Raw genomic sequence first — 16,220 nt, 5'->3', positions numbered from 1 at the left:
ATAATCGAGATTTATTGACGTCATAATTAGCCTTTTTAAAGTTGTAAATTTTATAGACTGGATCCTTTAATACATTTTTGTTAAGTAAGTTAGGTATTTCTAAGTCTAATTCGGGATGATATGTCTTATTCTCACGCTCGCTACTAGTGCATAGTACTTTCAAAGTGCAAAAAACAAGATCGAGGAATCTATTGTTACCATTTATAATCGTGTTATATTGATCTTAACCAAGATTAGAGAGACAATTAAAAAAAAATTGCTGCAACTAATTACATACAAAATATTCAACAAGGCGCACATTATTCTTATTGTTTCCGAACGGAAAAAAAACCTAACTTTCGGTTCGGTGCGTTCGGTTTGTAAGAACGGAAAAAACTCAATGACGTCATCCCGAACGCAGCTCTCGCGTACATTTCGGCTCAACCGCCGCACACGCACGGAAATTTTAATTCAGATTCGCGCGAGCATTGTAGCGAGTGGACGTCTGTAGACTCGTCGCAGATAACAAATTTAATTTTCTCTCGTATGCCATTATGAAGTTCATCAAATTATTTCACTGACATACTGTAATATTTGAAGAATTCATCTTGGTGTTCTCGTCATCTTGCTCTTTTGAGATAAAATTGACGAATCTGTTAATCTCCGAGTATTCAACGGGTGTACCCAGTAATGACCAGTCCTCTTCTTGTTTAACGCCAGTAAAAGTGTAATAGTAATCAATTCGTCTTCGTCGTCCATGATAATACTTGCGTGTGCTTTCACAAGCGTCTCTATTCGTACTGGTCGTAAAAAAAACCGAACAAAAAAACCGGACGTTTGCGCTAGTCTCACGGAATTCCGAATCCGAATTCCTGATCAGGAAACCTAATCCGGTTTCCGAACGTTTGCGCCCAGCCTAAATGTGTAGATTTATTAATATTATTTAGCCTGAGTAATTGTTCCAAATTGAAGACTCGTGTAGCGGGAGCCTTGTCGTGTAGCCTTACATATATTTTTGCATTTCGTGTCCATACGTACTGAAACCCCAATTCTTTACATTTGTTTCTGGTGGCCATAAGCAGTGCTCTATTCATGGGGGTAAGATGTTCGTTGACAAAATAATATAGGTTTACTTTCACCAGCAATCAAACCAAAAATCATTAAAAGAAGAATAATTATAATAATTTTCAATATACTCGATCACAAAAAAAACCCGTTAGGTATTAACCATAGACCATATTGTCAAAAAAAATTATTGATGTCGGACCCTCATTTTATGACTGACTTAAACTGACAATTTTTTCAATTCATGTTAATTGTGACTGTCAAATGTCTAATTGACATTTGACAGTGCTGTTTTGTGTATTCTAAATTCTAATTCATGATTTTAGATTTGATAGGTACTTCATGAATTCGGCTTGTAAAAGCGAGTGAACGTAATGTTTTAATTCTCTTTGAAGCGAGCAGTTAGGGAATTAAATTTATATTAAATAAGTGTTTATTAATAACGAAAATGAAGATAGAGGAAGTTAAAAGTACAGCCAAAACTCAGAGAATATCAGCACATAGTCATATCAAAGGTTTGGGCTTAGATGAAAATGGGGTACCGATTCAGATGGCTGCCGGTCTCGTGGGCCAGGAATCGGCTAGAGAGGTTTGAATTACTATAGAATCAGATCAGATATTACTATCACACTATTTTATAAATTATAAAATGTGCACTAGTTAACAAAAACGTTATATTATAATGTTACTTTCTGTATTGATCAAACTTTTAGGTTGTTTTTCCGTTACTATAGTATTTTGAGTTATTGAAGTGTTTACGACATGTTCAAATATTTCTTGATATAAGAGAAAGAAAAGCTATTTGTGTTTCGACAATGAAACCCTTTTATTTTACTACTCAAAATAAACAAAATAAGCGAATAAGCCTTTATTGCTGTTTACAAATATTTTAAATATTATTTTACTTCTGACTCTAATTAAACTTTTTTCTATACCATTCTGGCTGTTTTTCCATTTGTGCCTATGTCTGGCAGCTATATGTCAAGCAAGTTTAGTTACACATACTGTAAACATTTTGTTTCTCTTTAATTGACATTCCTTATCCTCCATAACTTCTTGGATTGGAATTATAATGCCAATCGAAAGAATGGCCAAAACCTAATAACTCTTCTTAAGTAACATAGTATTTTAAAAGAAAGGAACAACATAAAATGTATGTTTTCCTACTTGGATTGGGACAAATGGACCGATTTGATGGCCGGCCAGATCCCCGGACCTTACACCATAACATTTCTTCTTTTGGGGATACATGAAAGATATGCTATACAAAAAACGATATGAAAACGTGGAGTAACAAACAGAATTGTACCATATCATATCGAGTATTCATCATAAAATGATAAGAAAATCAACAGGCAGTGGTCTCATTAAAATATTGGCGATTTGCGTAAGACAAGAGGGATCACATTTTGAGCATTTAATTAATTAATTTACAAAAAAATACCCACTTAATTGACTACTTTCTTTTAAAATACTATGTTACTTAAGAAGAGTTATTAGTTTTTGGCCTTTTTTTTTGATTGGCATCATAAGAGTACGGGTGTTTTTTTTTTTACATTTAAGTCGGTTCGATTCCCAGACGAGGCAAGTAATTTTTAGAAAATCTTTGAATGCAGAATTACTAACTTTTAAAAATAACATAAAGTCTTCTTTCAGTAAAATAGCCTATCTTCGATATTTAAGTTACTTTCCCTTCATATCCTATAACTTTGGGACACCCTATATAATCTGCAAAGTACTTAATGTCTCTTTGTTTAAGTGAAGTCCATATAATATCCACTTCACTCTCAATCCTTGAAGATATTCTCTTAAACTGTTAAACACAGTGATTTTTGTCTATTGTAGAGGATATACTGCATAATATCTTTGTGATTTTTTTTATATAAATATTTAACATAAAGTTACTTGAAAAGCCATGGTGTTTTTATTTTTGCTGACAATACTTCTCTATTATTCTCAGCACACACCTCAGAAAATGACATGAAAAGAGCCAGCCAGTTCTTACCTACAATAAGGTCTTCAGATGATAGCAAAATAACTTATTAACTCTGTATTATAAAAGTACAACTACCCTCTAATTTCTCCATATTAATACTTACTCTTCCTGCCTATGCAATTAATGTTAATATCCTTTGCATTGTTTCTTATTTTAACATCTTAGGACAGATTACCCACTTTTGGGCTTTTTAATTTACTTTCACTTAAAATGTCTGTAAGGCATTTGCGGTAATACAAATGTTTCTAATATTCTGTGGCATCATTGATTTTTTCATCTCTCATGTAAGGTTTCCAGTTCTACTGGTCAACACTGCACACAAAATGGACAAACTAAGTCTTTTATTTGTGCATTACAGGAGCCCCTATACCATATACCAATGTGTCTGGTTTTCTTTCTAACTTTTGACAAGGAGACCCAGATATTTCATATTATTCAATTTCTTAAAGGCCATCCATTTTGCCCTAGTTCTTTAGATATGCTAGCCTGTATTTACTGTCATGATTCTATGGCTGTTGCATCATATTGTTGTCACAGAGTAGAGAGTTCTATGTTTTTCTTTTTAATAAATGTAAAAAAAACATCTGTTTCTTCCATAAGTGTGTATCTGACCCCCCATTACTGACAATTGTTTAGTAAAAATACTTAAATAATATATTTCTGTTTTATTCAAAAGCAAAGAAAGCTAGGTATTCCTTTGATTTTCTCAATATTATTAACTGGTCCCTTTTTGATAATAAACCCACTAAATGTCCATGTTCTTCTATTCTATCTTTCTAGTCATCTACTGCAATGATGTCTCATTTGCAAGGACCCATTCTCTCAACAGTTTCCTCAAAAATATTATTTCCATAATAAATTAAACTGAGTTATATGCCAACCTCAGTCCATTTTGCAAAATTTCACACCATAAAACTAATATACTTTAAATTATTTTTGTCCCAGGCTGCTGGTATAGTTGTAGACATGATTCGCAGCAAAAAGATGGCAGGCCGTGCTTTGCTACTTGCAGGTCCCCCTGGTACTGGTAAAACTGCTATAGCATTAGCAATAGCTCAGGAGCTTGGTAATAAGGTGAGTGATAGTTTCTTTCAACAGTCTATTTTGTATAATCATTTGTCATGATGCTCTCAGAAAACCACACCACAGTCTTTTGCACCATTAGAGGAGACCATTCCAACTTATACACTGTCCCTGCCCAACTACCAAATTAGTGTTGAACATACTCTTCTAAAAAAATTACTTAGAATTTTTGCCTCATGTTGGTGCATTAGATATTGTCGATAGATATTGCATGTACCTGAGGCCCATGAACACGACAGACGGACATCTCTCTCGAAAAATAATCGACAAGTGCGGGAAGAAACTTTTTCTTTTTTCAAGACTTCTATTGAGAAGGTTGCGGAATGGTGTAAAATATACTGTTTTTAATATTACCTCTAGAAGCCTCAAGTCTGCCCGTGAACTACAAAAAAAATATATTTTTTGCTACATCATTGAACCCTTATCGCCTAGCCTATTAGCGGAACTTTCAAAATAATTTTAAATCTAATATAATATATAAAATCTAATATATATAATAAAATCTAACACTTAATATGACTGAAAAAAGTAATACACTTTACCATTTACTTCGGAAAGGGTTGAGCTTTAATGAGAAGAAGTGATAAGATATACATTGCCACTCTTTTAACACAACATTTACAGCTTCATCATTTTAATAATAATTTTATCTATAAGAAGCAGAATAAATTTATGCAAGCTTTTTTTGCTGCAAGAAAAAAACCTTTAATTTTCATCTTTACTTTTAACGCCGGATGAAAAAAATTAGAGGATATATTATTGTATGTTTACATTAGCACTGAGATTTTTAAGTTTTAAACAGCCTTGAGCTGCTTGATTCTTGAGCATCTTGCTTGTCCCAACATTCTATTCATTAGATAATAAGTTTATAAGCCACATATTAGCTTATTATCACCGCTCTTCGACAACATTTCCCGTAAAGCCTCGCCTAGTATTGGAATATTGGGTCTCGAAATCTCGAGTGATTGCTAATTCCGTGAACATCTGGAGGGCAAAGCCAAATTGGCTTCGAAGAAGCTGGGCGTCATAGAGCACGGCAATACTTCAAGCCGGCCCACATTCTAGCGCTGTACAAAGCGCAGGTCCGTCCACACATGGAGTATTGCTGTCAACTCTGGTCTGGCGCACCCCAGTATCAGCTCGACCCATTTGACCGCGTGCAAGGTAGAGCAGCTCGAATTGTCGGGGACCCAGTGCTCTGTGAACGGCTGGATCACTTGGCGTTGCGTAGAGATTTCGCTTCATTGTGTGTCTTGTACCGCATTTATCACGGGGAGTGTTCCGAAGAGCTGTTTAACCTGATTCCTTCTTCGCACGACACGCCACAAGTTAGGATATCATCCCCACCATCTGGATGTGTGGATCCTCCACAGTGCGGTTTTCAAGAAGCTTTCTTCCACGTACTACAAAGCTGTGGGAGCATCCTTTCGCGGTGTTTCCGGGACGATACGACATGGGTACCAATTCAATTCAATTCAAATATTTTTATTCAAAATAGGATGTGAAATCACTTATTGAAAGTCAAAAAAACTACCACCCATTCCAAAATGAATGCCTCAGGCCTGAGAAGAATGGGCGCAACAAACTCAGCGGGCTTTTTTTTTCATCAAAAATATGTTTTACAATTAAAGTAACATTTATAAAGTAACAAAGTAACATTGTACAATTAAACTTATTATTTGATAGCCTGAGGGCGGTCGCTCCATTCCCAATCTGTGGTATCATTAAGAAAGTCATTTATGTTATAGTAACCTTTACCACACAAACGTTTTTTAATAATTCTTTTGAATAACGTAATACTTTTGTTTTGAACATTTTCTGGGATCTTGTTGTAAAAGCACCTTCAAAAAAAAGCGCGTACTCCTTCCTTAAAGGCCGGCAACGCTCCTGTGATTTCTCTGGTGTTGCAAGAGATTGATGCGGGCGGCGATGATCACTTAACACCAGGCGTTTGTCCTCCTATTCTATAAAAAAAATAGCTTTATAATAATTTCTGTTACCATTCCTCTTCCACTAACATTTACAATAATGCTTTCTCTCTCTAATTTTTGCTATATGGGGTTGCATCATTGATGAGGTATTACTAAACCAGTAAGATCTAGAAGCGAGACCAGAAGTCGTAGGTCAATTTGATGTATTACCTGCATGAATGGAAAGGAATAATTTTTAGGTTCCATTCTGCCCTATGGTGGGTAGTGAAGTGTACAGTACCGAAATAAAGAAGACAGAAGTATTAATGGAGAACTTCCGGCGTGCTATTGGATTGAGAATCAGGGAAACTAAAGAGGTGTACGAAGGAGAAGTCACTGAACTTACGCCAGTCGAAACAGAGAACCCTGCTGGAGGTAATGACAAATTAATATAAATGTCTTAAATTGGTGGCAAATAATACCACTATTTGCCACCACTACCACTTATAAGAAAAAGTAGTAACTTGGCGCTCGCTGTTGCGGTTGATAAAGAGCCGTTTGCCCATTTTAAAATTACGCATGAGTTTTTTCGTAAGCGAAACTGTTGTTTGAGTGCGAATAGTTTACCTGTCGCACGCAAATTATACTTGGCACATTCAAATTTACATAAAATTTCTAAAATAAAATAATAACAAAAAATAAATAAAATAATAACAAAGAAAATACACAATCGACATATCAAAACTGAATTGATTTTGACGCGTCTGACAATTTAATTTAATAAATAAAATTATAATTTATGTTATAAAATTTTAAAAACGAATATGGAGTCGGAAATAATACATAAATCGTCGCATTTGTAATACTAAATAGTATGTGCACACTACGGACTAGTAAAAATATATGGACTCCGTGGCACCTTACACAACAGTGTTGCACCAAAACAAGCCGATGAACATGTAAATAAATAGTCCCACGCACACACTTACACTTCTCCGATAGGCTGCCATTATGAGAATTGTTATCGTCTGTGACAGATCAGTTTGCGTCTCAATAAAATATTTTAAAAATGCCGTCGTGCGTTGTGTAAAAGTGTAAAAACGATACTATATAAGTATTTGTTGCCATATATGATTATTTAAGGGAGAAAAAATTGTGTAACTAGTATCCCCCGTAACCGCACACACACTAGCATAACGGTGCTTGCTAATATCACGGCGCGGAGTCCTTCTTTTTTTACTCGGGCTTGGTGCACAATATAACTACTACAGTGGTATATTAATGTAAATAAATATACTATACTACCAAACAAATTGTTTCATATTTAACAGGCTATGGCAAAACAGTTTCTCATGTGATAATTGGTTTGAAGACTGCAAAGGGCACCAAGCAGCTGAAGCTGGACCCCACAATATATGAATCATTACAAAAAGAGAAAGTAGATGTGGGTGATGTAATATATATTGAAGCCAACTCTGGTGCCGTCAAGCGACAGGGGAGAAGCGATACATTTGCTACTGAGTTTGATTTAGAGGTTCGTATAGTGATCTATATTTATTTCATAACTAGCTCACCCGACAGGCGTTGTCCTGTATATAATAAATAAAATAATGTTTTTATATGAATTTGTCAATAATAATATATCATAACATCAACAATTACTTCGTAAAATATGCACCCTGCTGTCGTATTGAAATTGTTTCACAGCAGAACTGTCAAACCGTGCGTCAATAAATTCTCTCATAGAAATTATGTATGGACACATCAAAGCAAAAACAAATTTGTTGTTTTTATTTAATTTAGCAGCATTTTCCTATTTAATCACCTTTTAAACCTTCTCTGGACTTCCACAAACAGCACAAATAATTCAAGACCAAAATTAGCCAGATCGGTCTAGCCGTTCTCGAGTTTTAGCGAGACTAACGAACAGCAATTCATTTTTATATATATAGACATATTTATGTATATGTACTTAAATTAAAATCAATATTTGTTTTTTAATGTGTGTGTGCCTTCTGAAGTCTAGACGCGAAACACGTTAATTACCCCTTCCCACAACACTAAATTAGGATATCAACCCCACCATCTGTATGTGTGGCGTTCCTCCACAGTGGGGTTTTCCGTACAACGTACAACAAACCTGTGGAATGAGCTACCTTCCGCGGTGTTTCCGGGACGACACGAAATGCTTAAAAAAAATCGCGCACCTTTAAGGCCGTCAACGCTCCTGTGATTCCTCTGGTGTTGCAAGAGAATGTGGAGGTGATCACTTATCACCAGGGTACGCTTGTTTGTCCTCTCTTCTATAAAATAAAACGTTAACCATCTATTACCATTCTCAGTCACTCCCGCGTAAATATAATGCGTCTCGCTCGCACAGATGCAATGGCCGCCGTCAGGGATTGTTAACCTTTTACCTGAGATTGTAAGGTTGCTTTTATTTAATCTTTATAAATGTGACAGGCGAGACGTCGTCTAGTTAATAATTATAACTCAATTTTTATAACTATTTTAAAATCAAAATAAAGAATTCATATAATAACAATAATTTATTTAATAAGTTAGTATGTTAATTTTTTCGTCCTTCTTAAATTTCATGTAAGCACTTAATACAAAAATGTTTATGACTACTGTCAGAAGACAAGGAGGTCATTGTACGAAATTCTTCCTTCTCCGCGACTGGACTATATGCCAAATTTGGATAGATCGGATGATTGAGATGAATGTTTGCTTTTCATGGAGAATTATCCTGTGGTATTCATTCCTTCGTCACAAGATGGATTTTTAGCACATCAGTTTACTTTTTATTATTTAGTTTATATATTGTGTCAAATCTTTCACCATTAAAAGTAATATAGGTATTACAAATTGTTATACAAAGCGGCTTAGCTGCTGCTACTTACTGCAATTCTGTTGTCTTTATACCCCACTCCTTTTTTAATTATTATATAAAAGGATTTTGTGAAATGTTAAGTTTGCAACATAATTTTAAACTTATACTATATATATATTATTAGGTGCGTTATGAAAAAATATGAGAGTGAAATTTTTAGATGCGTGCGCATCACTGTAACATAAAAGTAACAAGGTGAAGTTGGGTCCTAAAATTTTCCGACGTTTGCGACATTCGTTTATTTTTTTTTTTTGCTTTCTTTATCCATTACTAGGACAGGCAAAGGGTTCAAGCCAATACAGCCGTATTCGTTATTTAATAATTAATTGTCAAAGCCATCTTTGCAAGATTTTTACAATATTGTCGTTTGTACAAACGTAGAATAGCAGGAGCAATAAATAATTTTAAGGATTTTTGCTTTGTTACGCCAAAGAAGTATACATACACACACTTTTTTCTTTTTAAAATTGAATACAGAAATAAAACAATCGAGAAGTTTATAAGTTGTAACAATATTTATATAACAACAGGCTGAAGAATATGTACCACTCCCGAAAGGAGATGTCCACAAGAAGAAAGAGGTAGTACAGGATGTTACGCTTCACGACCTGGACTGTGCCAACGCGAGACCGCAGGGTGGACACGACATTATGTCTATGATGGGACAATTGATGAAACCTAAGAAAACTGAAATTACAGGTGTGCTATATAAGAAATTTATTTTAAAATCATGATGGAGGGACCCACTAGTTTTGGCATATTAGTTGCGAGACTGTTCCCGATGTTGAAGGACTCTGGATAGGTCCGAAGTTGATCTCTATTCTTCCTACTATGGCTCCTGTGGAAGGTATACCATACCATAAGTTTGCCAATGTTAAAGTAGACCACCAAGATTGGAGAATTTTTGTATTCTAATTTGATTGGTAGTGATCGGTGCTAAAGATTGAATTTCTATTGTTTGACATTGTCATCAGACTGACACGGATTAATGATTTGACGTTTAGGAAAATAATAGTTGTAAGAAATCTATATAATTACATATATATGAAAATGGTCTTTGTTTGAGGCTCTTTCACGCCTAAACCACTGACCGTATCGACATGAAACTACCAACATTCGATGCGAAATTTATCCTAGATAGTTTATGACTTATTTTTTTATTGCATAATTTATTTCCTTTTATAATTCGCCCAGCGAAGCGGGTGGGAATGGCTAGTTTGTTATAATTGTATAATTAAATATCTTCAATCCTGTTACAGATAAGCTGAGAAAGGAAATAAATAAAGTCGTAAACAAGTATATAGACCAAGGTATTGCTGAATTGGTGCCTGGGGTACTATTTATAGATGAGGTAAGGCAACATAGATTTTTTTATGAAAATAAGGGTATGAGTCGAGCAGGACGTTCATTGAAGGACGCTGATGGTGTTTGATACGCTAAAGCAGTGCCGCTCAGGATCTTTGAAAAACCCAATAATCTGAGCGGCATTACAACTGCGCTCGTCACCTAAGATAAGATATCAAGGCTCATTTCATTAGCTACGGCGACATCCAGACTGAAACATAGTAATGCTTACACATTACTACTTCACGGCAGAACAAGGCGCCATTGTGGCCCATAATTAAGCCGGCATCCGCTGCAAAGGAGCCTCCCACTCGGTTATGAACATTGATGAAGCAGTAAGCTACCTCTCAGTCATAGCTAACAAACGTTCTTCTCGATATTTCAGTGTCTCACAAGAACGTGAAATAGGAGATCTATATTGTGAAAGGCACGCGGAAGCTTTCGTAGGCCTACACATAGCTACTAATATATATTTAATATATGACAGAAAAGCAACGAAATCTTATAGTTTACCTGATTAACACTGACACTAAAATGAAAGAAATAAAAAGAAAAGTACTTACCAACTTTGAAAACTGAAAAGTATAGAATAACTAAATAAAGATTTAATTTAATACATCTGTAATGCATGACTTAAATCTTTAATATTAATAAATTGATATGGTTAAGTCTTGGGTAGGTAGCACGTACACATAACAGTAATTTATTAATATTAAAAATAAATAAGATTGGATAAAATAAATAATATTAAAAAAATAATAATAAATAAATAATAATTATTATTATTATTAATTAATAATATTAAATAAATTTGGCTTCGAAGAAGCTGGGCGTCATCAATAGAGCACGGCAATACTTCAAGCCGGCCCACATTCTAGCGCTCTACAAAGCGCAGGTCCGGCCACACATGGAGTATTGCTGTCAACTCTGGTCTGGCGCACCCCAGTATCAGCTCGATCCATTTGACCGCGTGCAACGCAGAGCAGCTCGAATTGTCGGGGACCCAGTGCTCTGCGAACGGCTGGATCACTTGGCGTTCCGTAGAGACGTCGCTTCATTGTGTGTCTTCTACCGCATTTATCACGGGGAGTGTTCCGAAGAGCTGTTTAACCTGATTCCTGCCGCCGAATTCCACCTTCGCACGACTCGCCACAAGTTAAGATATCATCCCCACCATCTGGATGTGTGGCGGGCCTCCACAGTGCGGTTTTCAAGGAGCTTTCTTCCGCGTACTACAACGCTGTGGAATGAGCTTCCTTGTGCGGTGTTTCCGGGACGATACGACATGGGTACCTTCAAAAAAAGCGCGTACACCTTCCTTAAAGGCCGTCAACGCTCTTGTGATTCCTTTGGTGTTGCAAGAGAATGTGGGCGGTGGTGATCACTTAACACCAGGTGACCCGTACGCTCGTTTGTCCTCCTATTCCATAAAAAAAAAAATGTAAGGTTTGCATTAAAAGTGTTTCAAATTAAATCTTTATTAAGTTATTCTGTACTTTTCAGTTTTGGAAGTGGGTTTTTTTTAACGTAGTTTTTTTTATTTGAAAATTAGATAAAACTTCCTATTTATTATTTGTTTGCAGGTACACATGTTAGACATTGAAACATTTACATATCTACATCGTGCACTAGAGTCAGCCATAGCACCTATTGTTATATTTGCGACAAATAGAGGCCGCTGCCAAATAAGGTTTGTATTATATTTAAGTGATTCTTGTATCAATTAAGCAAATTATTTTATTATTGCTTCAACATTTTTCTTTTATCTCGCGGTGTCACTTGGAATTGTTTGTTTTCTAAAATCTTGTGCAGCAGTGCATTTAACAGGCATCACCACAAGTTTACCATCACTTCATATTGTATCGTAGAGCCAATGCTAAAAATATCAAATTTATTCAAGGTGGTCAAAAGATGACCCTTATGAAGGGCACAAGCTGTATATTTACTACTTACACCAGTAACCACCACATCGGAAACTTTCAAATTTAATGAGAAGGAGTGTTAAGAAACTCATTGTCACTCTTTTAAAGCAGTATTTTAAATTTCATCATTTAATAAATTGTTTAATTTACAAAGCATGAGAAATAAGAAGCTAATCGTGTAAATTATTAAAAAAAAAATGTAAAAAATCAATTTTGAAAAAATTAACAACATGAAACATTTCTCTGGGTGATACATGCTACAGCCACCAACAAGCCTAGAGCTCGCTCAACAGTAATTTCCCACAATGCATAATAAATTGCATGCAAGCAATACTTACTATGCTTAGATTAATATTACGTGACGGAAACGTATCATTCGCTCGCTTCGATACAGAATACATCCGTGTCATGTCTCAATATCAAATTAGACGGGGATCAACTACAACGGCGTCAGCGAAATCGACCATGGCTCTATCCTCATATATTTATTTCCAGAGGTACTGAGGACATCATCTCACCGCACGGAATTCCCCTGGATCTGCTAGACAGGCTACTCATCATCAGAACGCTGCCTTATAACAAAGCTGAACTTTTACAGGTATTACCTATTTCTGAAATATTTTCTTAGAATTTGTAATCCAAATGGTTTGAGTTTTCTTTTGTTAATTCCGCTAATATTTGCCTTCAAACAATTTGGCACGTGTTCCGCCTCTACACGAGGCATCCTCACTGAATTAAATGAGCCGGAAACCGCTTTTTTATGTGCGCTGTGATTGGTCGGCTGTTGTGACGGTCCCACGGAGGAGATACGTTACAATGGTGAATAGACCAAATTTGTTTATTCATTCAACAATGTTCAACATGTTATTTTTGTGTTTTCTTTAATTAATATAATAAGGTAATTTAAATTAAAGTTAATTTAATTAATATAATATAATATATTAAAGCGGAACCTTTTTTCACGTGACGTATGTAAAATTTTAAAATTATTGTTTCCGAGTGAGTGACCGGTGGAAATTAAATGTTTCGCGAAGTGTGATTTGTCGGGATGATTATTTCTAAATGCGGCAAGTTCTTTTTATTTAATTTCGAATTTTCGACCTCTTCGAATTTGAAGAAAAATTTCTTAGTAAAAAAAAGTATATACATTTTCTTTTGGCTGTCAAATCCATGTAAAACGTTAGTAAGAGGACACGTAAGAAACACTCCATTTACAATCTTTACAAACTGGTAGACGAATTATAACGAATCACAAATGGAGCAAGAAAGGATAAATGTATGGTTTGAAAAGAAACAAAAACAAAGATATGCACTTGATGATATCAAACATCTAGTAATATTTTTTTTGTTTTATGAAAATAAGGGACGAGACGAGCAGGAGTTTCACTTGATGGTAATTGATATGCCCTGCCCACTACAATGCAGTGCCGCTCAGGATTCTTGAAAAACCTCAAACATTCTGAGTGGCACTACAATTGCGCTCGTCACCATATTATTATAATACTGTATCTGATTTAGAGCCTACGTACAGGTATATTGTTTTATTTTATACCATTATCTTATAAAATTAGGTCGAGGTCGTGGGTTCGAAACCCGCATCGTTCATAAAATTTTGTTTTTCAAATTTTATTTGTGTACTTTAACAATTTGTTAGCGTTACCAACATATTTATAATTTTAATTCATTTAATTTTGTATATTTGGTTGATTTTATTTAATCAGCATGATTTATTTAATAATCAATCTTATTGTTAAATTGTAATATTCTATTCAAATTTAAAATATAGACAGCCAACTGACAACAGCATTATGACGTTGTCAGTTGGGCAGGAATACATTATAGAGGCATTCAAGTTGTAGCACCGGTACGGGGTGGTCGATTAAAATGTTTTAAATACGATCTTTAAAATGTAAGGTTTGATCTCAAAACAGGGAACAGTGCTAATAAATTTGTCTATTTATTATTATTTTGTTGCGGTTTAGATATTGAAGCTGCGAGCGGCGACTGAAGGCATCTCTATCGATGATGACGCTCTGGCCGCGTTGGCTGAAATTGGAGCCAGTAGCACGCTCAGGTGGGTAGTACAAAAATTACTCCTCGCAGAATTTGTTAGGCCAAGGATTGCTGTTATTGTTCGCCTCAGACTAACATTAATGTTGCGCCGTCAACCACGATAACCTTTGAGCACTAGAAGATTCCAGAAAGAAGCCAATTTGGCTGCAGTGTGCGAATCTTGTTTTAATTTTTTTTTAATGAAAATAAGGGACGAGACGAGCAGGACGTTCAGCTAATGGTAATTGATGCGCCCATTACAATGTATGTACTCAGTACTCTTGAAAAACCCAAAAATGCTGAGCGACACTACAATTGCGCTCATCACCTTGGGACATAAGATGTTAAGTCTCATTTGCCCAGTAATTTCACTGCTTCACGGCAGAAATAGGCGTCGTTGTGGTACCCATAATCTAGCCGGCTTCCTGTGCAAAGGAGCCTCCCACTGGTAGTGTACCATTGTGTTTTCGGTCTTTGAATTCGTATGTATGTTTATTCGACGAGTATGACCTGCAGTGATAACATACCATCAGATGACCCTTATGTGTCTCACTCTGCCATAAAATAAAAGTACCTTTTAATTGCTTTTCGTGATTCTTTAGATTATTAGACAAGAACTCTGACCGAACCATAGCTAAGCGTAGGTGCTAGGTACCAGTCGAACCCCCTTATTCATAATAGTCTGCTAACTTAAAGCATTGCTAATTCACACTCTGTCTTCTTCTAGTGACCTAAGTCAGAATGAGATAAAACACTCCTTAGCGGCTGTTTAAAGTTAGCGGACCATTATGAATTAGCGGGTTAGTGTACACCACTTCGACTACTACCTACAATACTACAAAAATATTTCATAATTTCATTCAATTCAATTCATTCAAATATCCAGCCGTTTACGAGGAGGCTTCGCTTCATGAGGCTTTGTATATTAAAGTATAGTATCAGATATGATAATAAGATAATAGTATAAGAGTATATTTGTTGCATCACTTTACATATTATATTGTAATTGAAATGATTTGTAAAACGATGAAAATGTAAATCTTGATTTAAAAGAGTGACAATGAGTTTCTTGCTACTTCTTCATTAGCTCAACCCTTTACGAAGTAGCGGTAGATTCAATAAGAAAAAATATTTATTTTGACATTCGTAAGTGTCATTTCTGTGACCTACATGAATAAAGTGATTTTGATTTGATTTGATTTATTTGGTATCACGTGGTCAGGTATGCAGCGCAACTGCTGACCCCAGGTGCGTTGACGGCCCGTGCGGACGGTGCTGCCAGCATCACCCCCGCGCATATGCAGGCCGTACACGCCCTGTTCCTCGATGCCAAGTCCTCCGCACGCATACTGACGCAGCACTCCGACAAGTACATGATGTGAATACACACACAGACACACCGCCACGGCAAGACACATTACTTTTATGCTCATACTGTTCAACGCAAGGCTTGGTTTTAAATTTAATGATTGTTACCAATTAAAAGTTTCCGAATATTAACATTGAGTTAATAATATATAATAATAAGCAGTTGCAACTGCACTTGATATTGTTAAACAATTATTAGATAGACCTAATAATTGTTTAACAATAGGTAAACCTAATAATTGTTCCACAATCTAATCACTAAAATTAATATTGTGACCTGAAAAATATCGCGGCGATAGAAAATAAATCGGTTGGTTGAATAAAAAATTGACAAAACTTTATCAGAATATAGTATAACCAAATACCGTACAATTTTGGTCAAAAGTAAGAGAGATAAACCGAATTAAAGTACTCTATGGACATAAACTGTTTTTTTGGTATCCAAGCCTTGGTTCCGAAATGAAACGTCTGATAAATGGCGCATATAAGATGCAGAAAGAGAGGAAGAAGAGAGTCCTGAGACCTTAAGATAAGGCTCACTTTCTTCCCCTGGTGGCCGTGAGAACAACCAAAAAAAAAACAAATTATCAACAAAGTTTTTCATCAAA

General features: G+C 35.5%; 1 protein-coding gene across 1 annotated transcript; it reads left to right on the top strand.

The window, feature by feature from the left end:
* Positions 1 to 1,373: 1,373 nt before the first annotated feature.
* On the top strand, positions 1,374 to 16,196 carry LOC126970568 (ruvB-like helicase 1). The gene is made up of 10 exons (XM_050816549.1): positions 1,374 to 1,633; positions 3,986 to 4,114; positions 6,294 to 6,468; positions 7,365 to 7,567; positions 9,457 to 9,625; positions 10,186 to 10,277; positions 11,854 to 11,960; positions 12,688 to 12,790; positions 14,175 to 14,266; positions 15,467 to 16,196. Exons 1-10 carry the CDS (start codon positions 1,493 to 1,495, stop codon positions 15,624 to 15,626), a joined length of 1,371 nt encoding a protein of 456 aa, XP_050672506.1. The 5' UTR covers positions 1,374 to 1,492; the 3' UTR covers positions 15,627 to 16,196.
* Positions 16,197 to 16,220: the final 24 nt, after the last annotated feature.

The sequence above is a fragment of the Leptidea sinapis genome, chromosome 1 (assembly GCF_905404315.1).
Source record: "Leptidea sinapis chromosome 1, ilLepSina1.1, whole genome shotgun sequence".
In the NCBI taxonomy this organism is placed as follows: domain Eukaryota; kingdom Metazoa; phylum Arthropoda; class Insecta; order Lepidoptera; family Pieridae; genus Leptidea; species Leptidea sinapis.
This window is presented reverse-complemented; position numbering and strand designations above follow the sequence as displayed.